The following is a 19,239-nucleotide window of genomic DNA, read 5'->3' as shown; positions in this document are numbered from 1 at the left end:
TATTTTGCATATATATCCATATGCAAATCATATGCAAATCGCACCTTGTGTGCAGGGAAGCTCCAGGGAGGGCCCCAGGCAGGTGTGACATCTGGGCTAATGCCGAGCCCTGTCCCTCCTCCTCTCATTACCCTACCTTGCACCCGTATTACAAATCCAGATATCCCAGAAAATCCACATCATTATAAATGTTGGAAATGTGAAATAAAATTGTCTTGTATCCAGCACACATACAACGACATAAATTGCTGTTTCTTCATGGCTGTGTTTTCTCAGGCTACAAAATTAAAACGAAGAAAAAGGCACGATCGCCATCTGGTGGGGAAACTTGTTAACACCACCATGGTCCTCAGCTGCTCCGTGTTTTACCCGCGGTCATCCCAAACACACGCCTGGCACCACTCCCTTGGCCACCCCACCTCCTCTGGAGGCCTGGTGGCACGGACCTCCCCTGCACCCACCTTGGGGTGCTCCTCAGGCACGTGCTGCTTGGAGAACTTGGCGAGCTGGACGAGCTCCGGGATGACCTCCTTGACGTCGTAGCTGTTGGTGCAGTTCACCAGGGTGGTGGCCACTGAGTACAGGATGGTCTTGTCACTGCTCTGGAGGCACAGGGTCGGGGGAGGCAGGAAGGGAACGTTAGCACGAACCTCGTCCGGGACGGCTCCCTCACACGGCTGGCAGGCTGGACTGGGAGGAGCGGGGCAGGTGGGGCTTGTCCTGGAGAAGAGGGGGGGCACAGAGGAGCCGCACCACTCTGCTCCGAAGTGGGCGGCAACGTCCCCTGCGCGCTCAGCAGCTGCCCTGATGGCCTGAGTAGGAGCCTTGTCCCGAAGTTCCCTGCTTTGTGCCTCTTTCCAAAGCCCAGCCCCACACTTTCCCACCCCACCGGGATGGGGACCGGGTGGGAGCCGGACACCCTCCAGTCTGGCCCTGGTGGAAATCCCTCCCACACTTCCTCGCTTTACTGGTGGAAAAGAAAAAAGAGCCAGGAAGTCGGCCCAGCCCAGGAGCGAAGGGGTCTGGGGGGATTAGGGCAAGGAAGGGGCCCAGACAGTCTGGACGCTGCCTCTTAGTCCCTCAAGACATCACTTCCAGAGGGCCCAGGAAATCACACTGTCCTCTTGTTCATCCTCCCACTGCCTGGAGGATGGAGAGTGGTGAGCCCATGTTACAGGCAGGTAGAATGAGGGCCAGAGAGAGAGAAATGGCCAATCCAGGTTCACACAGGGAGGGTAGAGCCAGAATGAGGATACAGGGATCCCATTCCTGTGGGCCTGGACCCAGCAGACCTTTGCTAAGGACCCATCTTAAAGGGCAGACCCCACACTTGCCTTGGCCAGCTCGAACATGGCCTGCAGGGCAGGGATGTCCTGGACAAAGTCGTCCTTCACATCCGCGTCCAGCGTGAGGTAGGCCAGGCCCTCCACTGCCCAGCGCCGGGTGCGGGTGTCTATGGTCGCGTTGCACAGCCACCTGGAGGGGCGGGGGTAGGGCTGCTGGGGAGGGGGCCGGGGTCGAGGGAGTGCAGTGATTTCAGGGTAGTGGGCAGCGGGTGAGGGCCCTTTCGCTGTCGGGCGTCCACTAGAGCACGCCCCAGAGACCCCTACGCGGGAGCCCAGGAGGAGACAGAGGGCCTGGGAAATATCAATGCAAGCCCCTTACTTGCGACACTGTTTGGCCAGCTTCTCTGTGGAGCCTTCAGCAAACTGCCTGAGACCATAGTCCGTGCCGCCCGCAGAGCCCAGTTTACAGAGTCCCTGTGGAGAAGGGGAGACACAACAGCTTGGGGACGAGGCCGGGCTCGAACAGGTCCCTGTGGTCAGGACACTTTGCCCGTTTCTTTGCCTGGATGCACCTCTACGCAGACTGTAATTCTCAGCGCAGGTGGCTCCTCTTCTGAGATGCCTTCCCTGATGCTTCTAGGTTGGGAGAGATGGCCACCGAGCAGCAGGATCTTACCCTGCCCTTTTTCCGCACGCTTTGGATCTCACAGGTGTTTTGTGTCTGCCATTTTGAAAAACCAGCAAGAGAAAATGCTAACCATATCTGAAACTCAACGGTAAGCACAAAAACTGGTAGAGAAATCATATTTCGTGGATAACAGATTCAGATGTGCAAAATTTTACCCAGGAAAAATTGGGCCATTTTTTAGGGGGGGAAAAAAAAAGTCTTCCATAAGCAAAAACTCACAATGGCAGAAGCTATAATTAGTTTTTTAGGAATTGATATGAACCAAAAAATTGCAATGACTCAAATCTTCACTGTAATTGTTTATAAGAAAAACAAAATATCAATAAAAATAATTTCAGTAAAGTGAAAATGGAAAAAAAATAAAACGGGTTTAACTGTGCTATCTGGAAACTGAAGAAGGAAACAATCACACTTTTTGGAATTTCCTCGGGAAATACTTTCTGGACACAAGCTCATCAGTGTGAGTGATTGGCCACTGAACGCCAGTGTTAGTGATTGGTTAGTGAATGCCACTGGTTGTTCATGATGAGCACAAAGGCCTATGGGCATCCTCAGGGTTAAATGGCAGGGTCCGCCATTCTGTGTCCTCACAGCCCCTGCCTGTCACCCTGTTCTGCAGAGGCCTGTGCATGGGCCAGGGTGTGCCCCCAACCCAAGCATGGCTTCCTCAAGGACGGGGATCTTGGCTCATTCCTCCCGGTGTCCCTGGTGCCTGTCATGGTGTCTGGTACCCGGTGTGGGGGGGGTCCCAAGCCCACTGACCACCAGCGTGCGGATCTTGATCTTCTCGTTTTTGGTGGTCTTGTAGATCTGTTTGAGCAGCGACACGCCATTGGTGATGATGAAGGTGGCCCGGCTGAGCTTGGTGGAGGCATGGATGAGGGCCTCCACGGCCACCAGCTGGTCCGCCTCACGCTCCGAGCCGCACAGCGCCACCATCATCTCCATCACGCCTTTCAGTCCCAGCAGCTGATTGCCCAGGTCAAAGGGGCCCTGCAGGATCCCTGACACCGTCTGGATGGCATTCACGTTCTTGTCCATGTCCTGGGGGTCAAACTTGCCCCTGAAAGAGAGGGCAAGGGCGATCAAGAGAACTGGCCTTCGAGGATGGCAAGAGTGGGAGATTTGGAGACAGACAGATTTGGATTTGCATCCTTGGCTCCACAGCTCGTGTGCTGTGTGATGTTGGGCAATTCACCGAACCTCTCTGAGTCTCGGCTCCTGTAAACTGAGGATTGTACTCCTCCTCCTCAGAGTTTTAGTGAGGATAAATGACACAACAGGTGGGACTCAAGGATTTGCATGCAGGAGGTTTATTAGAGAGAGCTCTTGGGAAGAGAAGGAAGCAGGACTGGGCAGAGGGAGGCACTGGGCTGTGATGCAGTCACCACGGAGCCTCAGCCTGCAAAGAGTTATGGACCTGGGACACCCTTCAAACTTGTGCCAAGTTGGGGTGAGCCTTTGAATACCATGTTTACCCCCAAATAAGACCTATCCATAAAATAAGCCCTAGCAGGATTTCTAAGAATTTGCGCAATATAAGCCCTACCCCAAAAATAAGATCTAGTGATGGGCGTGGCTACGCAGCGTACCTGCACGACCCATGCATTTCGTGGCAGAGTGAGCGGTAAAGAAGATGAGCAGCCCTTCTCATCTGCCCATGAGAGCTCTACTGCTCGACATGAGAGATTGGGGCCAATGTTCTAAAGGAAATAGAGTCGAAAGAAATTCAGGATGGAATTCGGGGTTTGGAGAGTTATGATGATGTTCCAGAAGAAGACGACTTAACTATATTTGAATAAATGCAGATTGTTGTACCCTACTAAAAAAAAATAACACATCCCCTGAAAATAAGCCCTAGGGTGTCTTCTTGAGGAAAAATAAATATAAGACCCTGTCTTATTTTCGGGGAGACACGGTATCAGCTGCCCTGGGAAGGGTGAGATAGTGCTCCTCAGCTGAGGCGAGTCTCAAAGAGACATAACAACTACAAGCCAACTGGGGTGTCTGGCAGGACAATACAGCAACCATGACACAAAAGGGCCCAGCCCCTGGGCCCTGACGAAGCAGGCTGTACCACCTCCTTGCTGCAGACCGACCAGGAGGGGCCTCCATCAGAGAGCCCGAAAGAGGACTAGCTGGGTGGCAGTTATTGGAAATCAATTCGGGACCTCCTGAGGGACCCAAGATGTTAGCAGGACAAGCTAAAGTCAAGGTAGAGAAAGATAGAGTAACCATGAGAAGCTTTAAGGGAACCAAAGTCAGGGATCAGCAGAAGCTTCGGGGTAGAGCAGGAGTTGCCAAATCCGAGGAGCTGAGAATAGCGTTTGCATTTTAAAGGGTTAAAAAAATAATATGTGATAAAGACCTAGAGGTCCTGCAAAGACTAAAATATTTACTCTCTGGCTCCTCCTTTATAGAAAAAGTTTGTCAACACCTGGAATAGAACAAGGAAAAGCAGAGTGAAGGCGGGGTCTTCACCCACCCCAGAGCTGCCTGATGCTCCCAAGCACACAACTTCCTGAGCCACACCCCAGACTACTGAGTCAAGAGCAAGTGTCTCAGAAATCTGAATAATTTACAAGTTTGAGAATCATTGCAATAAAAAGTTCAAAGGCCAAGTGGCAGTGGGGAAGAAGGGCTGGGACTCATAAAGGGAAGCAGAGACACAGAGAGACACCTGAACCACAGCGATGACTGTGCTGCCATGAGCAAACCAGGAACTCCAGCTGCTGAGGGCCCGCCCCTGTCTCGCCTCTGCAAACCCACGTGCTCTTAAAGTCTCTGCCCAGCCAGGCCTCACTCCTTGACAGGCTGACATTTGTTCCTTTCAACCACAGAAGCCACAGGTAGGTTTAAAATACAGCCAAAGGCCGGGCGTGGTGGCTCATGCCTGTAATCCTAGCACTCTGGGAGGCTGAGGCGGGAGGATCGCTCAAGGTCAGGAGTTCAAGACCAGCCTGAGCAAGAGTGAGACACCGTCTCTACTAAAAATATAAAGAAATTAGCTGTACAACTAAAAAATATATAGAAAAAATTATCCGGGCTTGGTGGCACATGCCTGTAGTCCCAGCAACAGGGGAGGCTGAGGCAGAAGGATCGCTTGAGCCCAGGAGTTTGAGGTTGCTGTGAGCTAGGCTGACGCCACGGCACTCACTCTAGCCTGGGCAACAAAGCGAGACTCTGTCTAAAAAAAAAAAAAACAAACAAACATAACTTGCATTCAGGCTGACGCCACAGCACTCTAGTCTGGGCATCAGAGCAAGACTCTGCATCAAAATAATAATAATAGGCCGGGCGCTGTGGCTCACGCCTGTAATCCTAGCTCTTGGGAGGCCGAGGCGGGCGGATTGCTCAAGGTCAGGAGTTCAAAACCAGCCTGAGCAAGAGCGAGACCCCGTCTCTACTATAAATAGAAAGAAATTAATTGGCCAACTGATATATATATAAAAAATTAGCCGGGCATGGTGGCGCATGCCTGTAGTCCCAGCTACTCGGGAGGCTGAGGCAGAAGGATCACTGGAGCCCAGGAGTTTGAGGTTGCTGTGAGCTAGGCTGACGCCACGGCACTCACTCTAGCCTGGACAACAAAGCGAGACTCTGTCTCAAAAAAAAAAAAAAAATAATAATAATAATAGTTAAAATAAAAGAAAATAAAATACATCCAAAAATATTTCGGCATTCCTCCCTTCGAAAGGTAGAACCTAATTCCCTCCCCTTACATGTAGGCCAGACTTAATTAATGACTTGCTCCTAATGAATAGAATGTGGCAGAAGAGGATGGTGTGTGACTTCAGGGGCTAGATTGCAGAAGACATGGCCCCTTCTGCCTTGCTCCCTCTTGGGTCACTGGCTTGGGGAAGCCGGCTGCCATATGGCGAGGACACTTCAACAGCCTGTGTGGAGAGGAACCGGGACCTCCCGCCAACAGCCGGCAGCAAAACGCCAGCCATTGAGTGCGCCGTCTTGCAAACAGATCTCCCAGCCCCAGTCAAGCCTTCGGGTGGCCGCAGCCCCAACCAACATGCCACTGCAACTTCACAAGACACTCTAAGCCAGAACCACTTGGCCACGCCACCCCCAAATTCTTGTCCTACTATGAGATAATAAACAATGATGACTGTCATTTTAAGCTGCTGAATTTTGGGATAACTTGTTACACAGCCATAGATAACTGCTACAGAGCCCGGCCCTGCGAGGCCCCCAGGAAACTCACGTGATGTATTCCTCGCAGATCTTGCGGAAGTGATCGCGCTCTGGGTCGCAGCGCAGGTCGTCGTAGAGCTTGTTGATGAGGATGGAAGCCAGCATGCGGGTGTTGTCGCTCAGGGGCAGGCAGGACGGCAGATCTGGAACCTGCCCCACCACCTTCAGGATCTTCCTGAGGCCTGCAGTGTAGACAGCAGCAAGGGTAAGACTCCAGCCCGGCTCTGTCCTCACAAACGCACCCCTTGCTCGGCAACGTCTTATCCCCCGCTTCTCCCCACTGGAACGTTTTACCTGTGCTTTAACACAAAGTATACTTGATGCCATTTGCTTCTAGAAAGCCTTCTAGAAAGCCGGTGAAGTATTTTACCAACCATGAGACTTGTGGACTGTTATTACCCCGTGGTGGGTAGGTTCCTACTTGTTTTTCTGCACTCGCCCCCATTTGTTGGGTAACTCCAGCCGGGTGTCTTGGGGTGTGTTTGGGAACTTTCTGGGTGTGTTCAGGCCCTGACCTGCACCTTCTGCCTTTCCCCAGCTTTTTGGTTGGGACTAAAGACTCTTTCCAGACAAGGGTCTCATCTCCGTCACTTTCTGCTCAGTGCCAAGTACCCAAGTGCCCACTTAAAAGGCTTAGGTGAGCCCCGAACCCTCCCACCTCCTCACCGTTATCCACCACGTAGATGGTGCGTGAGTTGTCGTGGATGGCCAGGTCCTTCCTGGGGACGTTCTTATTGAGCAGGTTCAGCGCCTGATCCCTGCCCTGGCCAGACACCTTCTTACTGACCAGCATGTCCAGCAGGTGGCTGGTGATCTGCTTCAGGTCCTTCTTGGTGTCTGAGGAGCAAGAGGACAGGAACAAACAGACGTGCAGGGAGTCTCAGATAGAAGGGCCAGGGGTAGCAGAGGCTTTGAGCCTCTGGAAACACTGAATCCACTGCTTCCTGGACATGTGAATGTCCCAGGAGAGTATAGTATTACCCATGTCACTCCCTAAAGGGCAGGAAATTCCTAGACCCCACCCCCCAGGGGTCCTCCAGCCACCCTGAACACTGGCTTCCGTGACAACCCATTCCATTCTTGGACAGCTCTGGTTCTTAGAAAGCTCCTCACTCCCAGCAATGACTGGCAGAGCTCCAGGGACACTTTATGCAGTTTTTAATAAACTGATTTAATAAAATGTTTTCCAGAAAGGACATTTATACTCCTTGTACATGTTTCACTCCCCACAGATTCAGGCATGCTGAGAGCCTGCATTCAGGCCTCTGCCTACGACGCTAGGACTTTGCCGCCCACTGGTGGCTCTAACAAGGCAGATGCCTTTTCCTGATTTTGCCCTGTCTGACCTCCCTGAGACTTGGAGACTTGTGTTCTCATTCTAGGATGGGGCCCAAAGGCAGGCAGGCAACCAGGCAGAAAAGTAAAGCTGTCCAAACCATGTCAGATAGTACCTGATGAAGCAATGGGGCTCTGCAGCCTGGAGAAGGGAAGACATAAGTGGATGTGACAGCTTGTTTTCAGATAAAGGTATGTCATGGGGGGTGAGATAACAGACTTATTCTGTGAGGTTCCAGAGGGGACGACTGGGACCGGAGGTGGGTAGGAGCTACAAGGAGATAGATCTGAAGTCGATACGTGGAAGGATTTTGTAACAGAGATGTCCAACCCGAGGAGCACCCAAGGAAGCACCCTGTCAGTATTCACACTCTTGGGTAACCTCCTCCCACACTGGCCCTGGCACTTCCCAGGTGACTTGTGACACAGCCAGAGGCTTGCTAGCACTTGCACATTGGCACCTGTCCATTTAGAATCCAGCCACCATGCTATAAAGAAAGCCAAGCTGGCCACTGGAAAGGCCACCAGAGAAAAACCAAGGTCTCCTGGCCAACATCTCCAGTTAACCACCAGCCATACAAGTGGAGCCATCTAGCACCTTCCAAACATTCTAGCTCAGAAAAAGAAAGGGACTAGCTATCCATTACCATAGTAAGTCAGAGCCACATTTAGAATCCAGGGCTCCAAAAGGTTAGCATTATTAATCTGTAAAGAACCTTACAAACAAATAAGAAAAACATTGATATCCCAACAGAAAAAATAGATAACAACATGAACAAACCATCTAAAGACAAAACCATCCAAATGGCTAACAAAGATAAAGAAAAATGGTCAATCTTACTAGTAATTTGTTTTGATTCAAACAAGATATTTTAATTTGTTTGTTTGTTTGTTTGTTTTGAGACAGAGTCTCACTTTGTTGCCCAGGCTAGAGTGAGTGCCGTGGCGTTAGCCTAGCTCACAGCAACCTCAAACTCCTGGGCTCAAGCAATCCTCCTGCCTCAGCCTCCCGAGTAGCTGGGACTACAGGCATGCACCACCATGCCCAGCTGATTTTCTATATATGTTAGTTGGCCAATTAATTTCTTTCTGTTTATAGTAGAGACAGGGTCTTGCTCTTGCTCAGGCTGGTTTCGAATTCCTGACCTCGAGCAATCCACCTGCCTCGGCTTCCCAGAGTGCTAGGATTACAGGCGTGAACCACCACGCCTGGCCCAAACAAGATAAGTTTTAAATACTGAATAGAAAAATATTGTTAACTGGGCTAGAGTGCTGTGGCATTAACCTAGCTCACAGCAACCTCAAACTCCTGGGCTCAGGCAATCCTCCTGCCTTGGCCTCCCAAGTAGCTGGGACTGCAGGCATGAGCCACAATGCCTAGCTAATGTTTTCTATTTTTAGTTGCCCAGATAATTTTTATTTTTATTTTTAGTAGAGATGGGTCTCGCTCTTGCTCAGGCTGGTCTCGAACTCCTGAGCTCAAGCAATCCTCCTGCCTCGCCTCTCAAAGTGCTAGGATTACAGGCATGAGCCACCGTGCCCAGCCAAAAATACTTTTGAGAATGACATTAATAGTATTCAAATCTGAGAATGTGTTGAAATGGGAACTCTCAACATCACTTGGTGAGAGTACAAATTGATGCACCCTCTCAGAAAGGAATTGGATGGCAAGATGAAGAAAGAACTTTAGTTATGTTCATGACCTTAGACCTAGTACTGCCATTTCTAGGAATTTGTCCCAAGGAAATAATTATGAATGTAAACTTGAATTTATATAAAGAATGGCTACTGGCCAGGCCCGGTGGCTCATGCCTATAATCCTAGCACTCTGGGAGGCCAAGGCGGGCAGATTGCTCGAGGTCAGGAGTTCGAAACCAGCCTGAGCAAGAGTGAGACCCCGTCTCTACTATAAATAAAAAAAAGAAATTAATTGGCCAACTATTATATATAGAAAAAATTAGCCGGGCATGGTGGTGCATGCCTGTAGTCCCAGCTACTCGGGAGGCTGAGGCAGCAGGATTGCTTGAGCCCAGGAGTTTGAGGTTGCTGTGAGCCAGGCTGACGCCACGGCACTCACTCTAGCCTGGGCGACAAAGCGAGACTCTGTCTCAAAAAAAAAAAAAAAAAAAAAAAAAAGAGATCCTTTTGTAGTTCATAAGCATGATGATTGGGTTTTCACGCGCATGCGTGAGATGTGCCTCCCTCAAACCTTGTTAGGACATCGGCACATTACCCGTCTGACGTGAAAAAAAAAAAAAAAAAAAAAAGAATGGCTACTGAAGTGTTTTGTATAAGCATGCAAATTTGAAACAATCTAACAATAATAAAGAGCTGCTTGATGAATTTTAATATATCCACACAAGGGATTATTATGAAATTATTTAAAATAAAGTTTTCTGCATGAACCTGTCTCTGTGAACCTCCCAGCCAGAGCAGAAACTTCCAAACTGATGCCTAAGACTTGGATGTACAGGAAGAAGCATGAGTCTATATGTGCATATAGTAAGAAACAAATATAAAATTATAATTCTTAAAATTAAAGGAATTTTTTTTTGAGACAGAGTCTCGCTTTGTTGCCCAGGCTAGAGTGAGTGCCGTGGGGTCAGCCTCGCTCACAGCAACCTCAAACTCCTGGGCTCAAGCGATCCTCCTGCCTCAGCCTCCCGAGTAGCTGGGACTACAGGCATGTGCCACCATGCCTGGCTAATTTTTTCTACATATATATTAGTTGGCCAATTAATTTCTTTCTAGTTATAGTGGAGACAGGGTCTCTCTCTTGGTCAGGCTGGTTTCGAACTCCTGACCTCGAGCAATCCGCCCGCCTTGGCCTCCCAGAGTGCTAGGATTACAGGTGTGAGCCCCTGCGCCTGGCCTGGAATTTTTAAAGAATATTAAATGGTATGCAATACTAAAATAATGCTCAGTGAAGGAAAAAAACATAAAAACTATCCATAGAAGAATTCCAGTTTTGTTAAATAGATATTTACATAGATGGAAAAAAGCAAGGACATACACAGTAGTGATAATAGTGGTTATCTGAATGGGTGATTATAGGGATTTTTTTCATCTTTACATAGTTCCATATATTTTTACATTTCTCCAGTAAGCCTCTGTTACCTTTTTAAAATTGTAGTAAAATGTACATAACATAAAATTTACCATTTTAATAATTTTTGGAGTCATTAACTATATTCATATTGTTGTGCAACCAACACCACAATCCAATCACAGAACTCTTTTCATCATGCAAAACTGAAACTCCATCCCCATTAAACAATAATTTCCCATTCCTCCTCCTCTAGCTCCTGACAAACACCTTTCTATTTCTTCCTCCATGCATTTGACTACTCTAAGTACCTCACATGAGAGGACTCGTACCGTATCTATCCTTTCCGACTGCCTTATTTTACTAGCACAATGTCCTCAATGTTCACCCATGTTGTAGCATGTGTCAGAAGTCCCTTCCTTTTTAAGACTGAATAACGTCCCATCATACGTATACACCACGTTTGGCTCGTATAGTTACCTGCCCATGGACACTTGGGTTGTTTCCCTCTTTGGGCTATTGTGACTACTGCTGCTCTGCCTGTTACTTTTATAACCAGAAAATACAGATGGCAATAAAACCAAGCCACCGCCACACACAGGGAACGCCCAGTCTGCGCCGGGTGACTGACTCTCTCCTTCCCGTATCCCCTCGAACTAAAACTGAAGGTCATCTCCTACCTAGAACCAGGGCTTCCTCCTTCCCTCGATGCTCCCGCTTGTCCTCCCCGGACAGGGAGTCGATCACGGCCTGGAGCAGGTTGCAGACGGCCAGAGACAGCTCCTCGTTCTCCCCGGACATGAGGCTGCAGATTCGGTCTATCCGCACCGCGTGCAGAATCGCCGTGGCCTAGACACCCAGTGAGAATGACGGTCAGCTGCCCTGCCCGTCCCTTCCAGCTGCCATGCAAGTTAGGGGGTGCAGGATAACTGCCCCCACCCCACCCCATGCAGTATGGAAATGAGCCCAGGCAGCTGATGCCTCCTGGGGCCCCCCAGTCCTGGAAAGCTCTTGACACAAGCCATGTCCCTTTCTAGAGGTCAGTGCTGTGCCGTCCAATAAGGTGGCCACTCGCCACATGGGACTGTTGGGCATTTGCAATGTGGCAAGGCCACATCAGGATGTGCTGTAAGTATAAAACACATACTGGGTTTCAAAGACTTAGCGTGAAAAAATGTGAACTGTCATAGCTTTGCATTCAGCTCTTCCCCACAAACCACTTTCAATAACTTTATCTTTGTTTAGTCAAACTCGTTCCCAGCTCAAGGGAAAAAAGCACTGGAGCACTCTTTAGACTTTGTATGAGGTTCTACTGATGCCAGCCACAGCCCTGACCATGCATGTCACCCTCCTGATCCTTGGACCAGCAGCCATCAGCGGCACCTGCCGCACGGCCTGCCCCTCACCCTGGCTCGGTGGCCACTGCACATGCCCGACAGGGTCCGCACTGCAGCCAGCATCAGCTCAAGCCTCTTGGTGTCCAGAAGCTGCAGCAGCAGGGCCACGCCATTGCCCTGGAAGATCTTCTCAGCCCCTGACTCCTCACGGCCTAGGACAATGAGGTTGTTGGCAGCCTAAGGAAGGAAGAGGCAATGTGGGTTACAAGAGAGGGGCGGCCAAATACAAGAGCCAGTGCTACAGACATGCACTACCATGCCCGGCTAATTTTTTTTTCTATATATTTTTGGTTGTCCAATTAATTTCTTTCTATATTTAGTAGAGACGGGATCTCGCTCTTGCTCAGGCTAGTTTGGAACTCCTGACCTTGAGGGATCCTCCTGCCTCAGCCTCCCAGAGTGTAGGTATTGTTCTTTATCTTGTTTACAGATGAGGAAACTAAGGTTTAGAGAAGTTATATAATCTGCCCAAGATAACATCTTAACTCATGAAACTGAGACTCAAAACCAGGCCTGACTCCAGAGTCTCTGCTCTCAGCCATTATGCAAGTCAGATACCTTCTTTCTGCCTGTATGGCTGTTCGCACAGCTTCCTCCAAAGGTGCCTCAGGCTGGCCCCGGGGATGAGCCACAGCTGCTGTCCTGGTGATTTCCAACCCCAGATTTTATTTTTACTGTGGATGGAGTGAGGGTCACAGTCTTGGGCTTGAGGGCAGAAATCGGGCTGCCTGTGCTGTTCCATCTCTGGCCACAAGAGGGCAAACTCTCAGCAGGCATCTCTTGCACTAGGCCTCACTTGCCCCATTGGTAGTAACATGGGAAGAATAATCCTACTCCTGGTGCCTGCCAAAATTACTCTTTTTTGAGATCGTATGTGGAAGAAATCTGCATAAAGGATTAGAACTTATTAGACTAGGATTAGAACTTATTAGATTAGAATTTATTAGATCTAGCCCCCAACCAAAGTTCCAGACTTAATTCCCAGCAAACTTGGAAAACTTCCAAAGGATCCTTACCTCCCCGCCTTTGTTCATGCCTTTCCACATATCTGAAAGGCCTTCTCATCTTTATCTACCATAATCCTACCTATCCAAAAGGCCTAGTTAATAGGCTTCCTCCTAGACGGTGTTTGTGGACAGCTGTCCTTGAAGTGATCCATTCCTCCTACTTAATCTTTGGCCATAAGCACTTAAGCATCACTCTTAGCCTTACCATATAACTGCTGATGTATAGGACATCTCCTCTATGGAGGACATGTGTTGGTTTTTGCTTGCCTAATATCTTCTCCCTCTTTTAGTAACAGCAACTTGATTTTCCTCTGGTGAACAACCTTCCCTCATTTTTAATCCATATGATTTGGATGGGGTCGACCCCACTTCTAAATCCAGAGGTAGGCATGTGACATAGGCCTATTCAGAGTTACTATAATGGCTTCAGTGAAGGATAGGTGACTCCATTAAAAGCATTGAGAATTACTCCTAGGACTTTTGCTAGGACCATTGGCATAAAAAGCTCTATTTTTGCTACAATTGGATGTGAACATGTAGCTGTGAGGGGCTTTCACATGGAAAAAAAAGATTCCTGAGTATGAAGCCACCCAAGAGCAGGTTACAGAAAGATACCTAATCTGAAGGATAACATTGTTGGAAACCCTTGGATCTTAGATTCAGCTAATCCTGAAACTATTAATAGAAGTAACCTGCCTAGGACAAATAAATTCTGTCCCCTGCCCACATTCTTTTTTTTCCTTTTAAGCTAGTTTGTGTTGGGTTTCTATAATGTAGAATTGAAAATTAGGAATACATCCTCAATTTGTTTATGAACTTTAAGGGGCCAAAGGTCTGATCTTTTTAACTTCACATTTCTTAGCATGGTACCTGGGAAGACAGAGGGTCCTTGAGGTGTGATGATTGATTCATTCAATCTCACTTCCCCTGAGTACCTACAGTGTGCTGAGGTAAGCACTGGGACCACAAGGAATAATTAAGCATAGTCCTTGCCCTCGAGGAGTTCTGAATTTTGTACAAGGAGGTATGAAAATGAACACTTTATAATATAACTTGGGTTGGGCTATAAGAGAAATCTGAGCATATTTTTATGGGATTCCAGAAGGTTGGAGGGCTGGGGAGATGGGATGTGGGAAGGCTCCTCAGAGGAGGTGACATCTGAGTTGAGTTCTTAAAGAACATATAGAGGATCCTAGGCAGAGAAGTGGGCATGGGGAAGAGGTGTCCCAGGGATAAGTATTCCAGATGCAGAGAACAAGATTATATATGAATAATTATAAAATCAATAATATCACCATCTCCTGCTCTTCCTGTGGCCTCTTCACAAGCTCCTTCCTCTTTCTTTTCCTCTGCCTCATCTATCCTTGGAACCACCATAGTGGTTAGGAGCACAGGCTCTGAGCTCTGAAAGATTTTGGTTCTGCCAGGCGGTGCCTCATGCCTATAAACCCAGTAACTCGGGAGGCTAAGTAAGGCAGGAGGATCACTTGAGCCCAGGAGTTTAAGACCAGCCTGAGCAACATGGTCAGACCCCATCTCTACAAAAATAGAAAACTTAGCCGGGCATGGTGGTGCACACCTGTAGTCCCAGCTACTCAGGAGGCTAAGGCAGAAGAATCACTAGATAGCCTGAGAGTTGGAGGATGCAATGAGCTGTGATGACGCCACTGCATTCTATCTAGCCGGGGCAACAGAGCAAAGCTTTGTCTCAAACAAACAAAAAAGATTTGGTTCTGCCACTTACTACACACATGACCTTGAGCAAAATCACTTACATTTTACAAATAAGGACAACAGTGTATTTGCCTTATAAGATTTTCAGGAACATTAAACAAAATTACAAATATAAAGAATGTGTCAGGCACAAGGTAATTCTCAAAAAAAAAAATAGATAAATAATATTTGCATATTTTATGGATTTATTGACCACAAAACTAACAAAAATTTCCCAGGTATGGTCTGTCAAGTTCTTATAAATGTAAAACACTCAAATGTTCAATTTTTTTCCTCTGAAGAATGACTAGAAGGGAATATGGGGAAAAAAAAGGCTACATTTGATTAAGAGGATGATCATATTGGTAAACATTTTAATATTTCAGAATAACCTCTTTATAATATTTTTAAAGGGAATAAAATATTATTTTAATGTGTCCTTGTTTCTCGCGGCCGAAATTATGGTGAGGTAAATGAAGCCCTTGTCTTGAGTGCAAAATTTAAAGGGGCACCCAAAAACTCAATAACCAAGGGATAAATAAGATTTAATACAATATTTTAAAAAATCAAAATCAATGCAAAACAAAAAAAAATCCATAATGAACAAAATATCAAAAATTTAAAGAAAGACAGAGTCCTCGCTGGATTCACCCTAATCCCAGCTTTCTATATAGTTTTTTAATGTGTTTGTCCTTTGGTCAATTTCCCTTCAAATTCTTCAAGGACACCCCCCAAACCCCGCCTCCCTCCTCGCCAGGATGGGGTTACTGTCGAAACTGGCAGGTGCCGAGCGCGCCCTCTGCTGGCTGGCTGGCGCTAACCAGCGCTCAGCTCACCTTTTCCCGCTTATCGGCGTCACTGTTTTCGTCCAGGAGGATCTCAAACATCTTTTGTACCCTGGAGTCTGTGGAGAACTGCACACGGAGCTGAGGGGAGAGGAGGGGGAGGGGAAGGAGGCAGCGGTGGTCCACATCACTTCAGTCTGTTCCACATACAGTTCATCTCAGTAACTATTACAGTATCTGCTCTGGGACCGGGCACGTTCATTCATTCATTCGACAAACATCTACTGAGCAACTACGAGGTGCCAGGCACTGTGCTAGATGCTGGGGAGAGAACGGTGAGCAAAATCAAGTCCTTGCCCCACAAAGCTCGCGGTCTAGTTACATTCGTTATCGGAGTCTAGCAACCCATTAGCTATTAGACAGTTAAATAGGAGCTAAAATAGAACTAGGTCTCCATGCTCAGAAACCTGAAGACATTTTCCAGCAACTGAAACTGCTATGTTTGCATGTCTAGCCCCTCACGCAGCCCACCCGAACCCACAGCTCTGGGTCTTTCATAAAATGACCCAAACCATCACCCCTCATCTCACCAGCCCCTAATGGACCTCCTACTACTTTGTTCTGCTGGTCACACTCCTGCCGTTTCCTTTGGGGTGTGGAGATGTCTATCCTCCCCCACCCCTTCTCCCATCTCTCCTTAGTTGGTCCTTGAGTCTGCACCCTGGGCAGCACGTCCTGGTCCCACCACAGGGCTGCTCTGGACGCATGGGAGTTGCTGCATCTTGGAGCAAGGAGTTGAATGATCAATTACCCCCCTGCTCTTACAGAGAGAAAATGACACCCCAAAAGGTCCCTCTGAAATTAGCAGCTGAGCCAGGATTAGGGTGCAGGAGTTCTCATCCCTGGTCCAGGTTCTCCCCACCCCATTCCCTTTTCCTAGAACAGATTTCACATTCCTACCTGATCCTCACTCCCCTCTATTCCCTATCAATATCCCCCAATTCCCAGGTAGCTCATGGTACCCAGCAAGAGAAGATCATGTGGCAAACACACTAAGTTATTATCATTTTTTTTTTCAAAAGCCTCCATCTGGAATTTAAAAGCCCTGTGCTCTAGCCTGGCTGGATTGTGCAGTGGGCACTCACATACAGGTGCACCTGCTCAGCTGTGCCGTGCCGCCGGCCGTGCCACTTGCCGGCTGCATCTCAGAGCATGGAGGAAGGGCTGGCCCTGGTGTCCCACCTCCCTAACCCATCCCTACTCCTGTGGGGAGAGGCCTGGGATGCCAAGTTGGTGGGAAGGGGGCTGGCTCACCTTCTCCTGGATGCTGGTGTTGAGCCTCCTCAGCGTCTCCTGGAAGTTCTGGTTCCGGGGCTCCAGGGTGGCACAGCGCTGCACGTCCTTGAAGGCCTGGTCCAGCTTCCCCAGGTGCTCCAGGGCCTGGCATCGCCGATACAGAGCCTTGATGTCGGAGGAGTTGATGTCGATGGCTATTGAGGGGAGACAGGCAGGGCCTCAGGGGACCGGGCTGCAGACCACTGTCCCCACTGCCACAGCTCCAAACATCAGGCTCTTGCTGGGCTTCTGTGTCCTCTTTGGAGATTATCCACCCACGTGGACCGTCTGGCCATGCCTCTCCTTTGTTAGAGAGACAGTACGACCCGTAGAGTCTCAAGGGTGGAAGAGAGCTTAAGGGTCATCTGATCCAATTCCTGATGCTCCAGTCTCTGCTACAGGATCCCTGCCAAGGGCTTATCAAGTTGGTGCTTGCATACCTCCAGGAATGGGGAGCTCCCTCCTTCTCGAGACAGCCTGGCAGCTCCATCAGAAAACCCTTCCCTCTTCCTACCTGAAATAAACTCCCTGTGACCATGCCCACTTATCTTAAGTCCAGCCTTGGAACCTGGAGATGAAATCCGATCCTTCTTGCTTGTGACAACTTTTTAGGTATTTGGAGGCGGCTCTCGGTCCCACCTGGGAGTTGCTTTCTCTGGGCTAAATATGGCAGCGCCCTCACCTGCTCGTCACCCGATGTGTTTCCAGTCCCTTCTCCAGCTGGGTTCCCTCCCTTCTCAACTCACTCAAGACTATCACTGTTTCTTCCCCCTAAATGACAACCAGACCAACCACCTGGAGGAGAATGTGAGAGGGCAGGTGTGGGAGCGGGAGGGGCTCACCTCTGGAGGCATCGGAAGCTGCCTGGACGTAGCTCTCCTGAGATATGGGGAAGGAGAAGACTCGGTTAATGCGAGCCCAGTGCACAGACAGCCAGAGAGTGTCCCCAGAGGGAGGGGACAGGGTTTGCTGGGGGAGCTGCCAGCTGTCAGAGGCCCAGGGTGTGCCCCTCGCTGGCGTGGAAAAGGGGACAGGCTTTGGCGACAGGAAAACCCAGCTTTGAATCCCCGCTCTGCTATGACCTGAGAGATCTTGGCAAGTTACTTCAGCCCTCTGAGCCTTGAGTTTCTTATCTGCAATATGGGATGACAACAATGGCGACCTGCCAGGGCTGTTACAAGATGCGGTGAAATAGCAAGTGAAGCCGCAAGGTGGCTCATGCCTATGATCCTAGCACTCTGGGAGGCTGAGGAGGGGGGATCATTGGAGGTCAGGAGTTCAAGATCAGCCTGAGCAAAAGCAAGACCCTGTCTGTACAGGACAGTAAATAGGAAAATTAGCCTGGAACTACTAAAAATAGAAAACATCGCCTGTAGACCCAGCTACTGGGGAGGCTGAGGTAGGATCGCTTGAGCCCAGGAGTTGGAGGTTGCAGTGAGCTAGGCTGATGCCACGGCACTCACTCTAGCCTGGGCAACAGAGTGAGACTCTGTCAAAGAAAATAATGAAGGAAGGAAGGGAGGGATGGAGGGAAAAAGAAATAAAATGTGAAAAGCTCCTGGCATTAGGCTGATTCTGGTCTGGGCGAGTTTCTGTCTCTGCTGAGCAGCGGGTCAGGCGGTGGGAGGCACCCTTCTCCAGCCTGAGGGGCCCAGAGGAGCAGGCTGGGACGGTGGCCAGTTCCTATCAGGAGGAGGGGGCCACCTCCACCCCTTTGCCCCCAGCCCCGTCCCGCACCAGACCGTTTTCAGGCCGCAGGCCGCCCGGTTCCGATAGAGCGTGGCCAGTAGGGCCTTATCCTTGGTCAGCTTCAGGGCCTGGCTGTAGCTCTTCATGGCGGCCTTGTAGTCCTGGCGCTGGAAATGCTGGTTCCCTTCCTCCTTCAGCTGGACGGCTTCCGCCTCTGCCATCTGCGGGGACGGGAGCAGCTCCGTCTGGCCAGCCCCTCACTCCAGACCCGGGCTGGGCCCCTGGTCTGACGTCCAGAGCTCCAGGCTCCCCTTCCAGCAGGGCAGAAGGTGGGGATTCTGCCTAGAAAGGACTCACCCACGGCACCCTCAAATCCAACACCCCAGAAGGACAGTACAGCATTTGCTCAGAGCTTGGCCCCAGTTAAAACAGGCTTCGCTCCCTGTCCCTCCCAGCAGGTGAAGCCACCATGCCAAAGGTCTGGACTTCTTTGGGGGCCTTAAAAGTCTGCCTTATCCCTCCCGAGTCTGGGGAACTGCCTTATCCCTCCCCAGTTCCGGCCCGACTCACTTTCTCAGCAAGGACAACGGTTTCAATCTGGCCCCGGTGATACTGCTCCCCTGAGCTCTCTCTCCTGGGTCAGCCTCCAGCCAGCCAGTCTGCCCCAGTCTGCCCCACCCAGCCCGCCCGCAAGACATTTTATCACCCCTGCCCGTGGCTCCAGACCATATTTGGCCACAGGGGCAGGTGCC

The 19,239-nt window shown here is 49.5% G+C and overlaps 2 protein-coding genes and 1 non-coding gene across 3 annotated transcripts in view; 2 read left to right on the top strand and 1 right to left on the bottom strand.

Moving 5' to 3' along the window:
* Window positions 1-19,149, bottom strand: part of UNC45B (unc-45 myosin chaperone B) — a 31,050-nt gene extending 11,901 nt beyond the window's left edge. The window contains exons 1-13 of the mRNA XM_012788952.3: window positions 19,058-19,149; window positions 18,541-18,708; window positions 17,641-17,677; window positions 16,778-16,953; window positions 15,515-15,604; window positions 11,968-12,135; window positions 11,242-11,410; window positions 6,847-7,017; window positions 6,191-6,362; window positions 2,737-3,037; window positions 1,666-1,760; window positions 1,335-1,476; window positions 462-602 (exon numbers count right to left, since the gene is read on the bottom strand). Coding sequence (XP_012644406.2) covers window positions 462-602; window positions 1,335-1,476; window positions 1,666-1,760; window positions 2,737-3,037; window positions 6,191-6,362; window positions 6,847-7,017; window positions 11,242-11,410; window positions 11,968-12,135; window positions 15,515-15,604; window positions 16,778-16,953; window positions 17,641-17,677; window positions 18,541-18,708 — 1,830 coding nt within the window. The 5' untranslated portion in view covers window positions 19,058-19,149. The remainder of the gene's footprint in view (window positions 1-461; window positions 603-1,334; window positions 1,477-1,665; window positions 1,761-2,736; window positions 3,038-6,190; window positions 6,363-6,846; window positions 7,018-11,241; window positions 11,411-11,967; window positions 12,136-15,514; window positions 15,605-16,777; window positions 16,954-17,640; window positions 17,678-18,540; window positions 18,709-19,057) is intronic.
* The window catches only part of NLE1 (notchless homolog 1), a 350,374-nt gene that overhangs the window by 317,858 nt on the left and 13,277 nt on the right, over window positions 1-19,239 (top strand). The window lies entirely within an intron of this gene.
* LOC142862350 (small nucleolar RNA U13) lies at window positions 9,655-9,758 on the top strand. The gene has a single exon (XR_012913412.1). It is a non-coding gene; the product is annotated as a small nucleolar RNA U13 (small nucleolar RNA).

This window comes from Microcebus murinus, chromosome 18 (genome assembly GCF_040939455.1).
Source record: "Microcebus murinus isolate Inina chromosome 18, M.murinus_Inina_mat1.0, whole genome shotgun sequence".
Lineage (NCBI taxonomy): Eukaryota > Metazoa > Chordata > Mammalia > Primates > Cheirogaleidae > Microcebus > Microcebus murinus.
The sequence above is the reverse complement of the archived record's forward strand: the minus strand, read 5'-3'. Positions and strand labels throughout refer to the sequence as shown.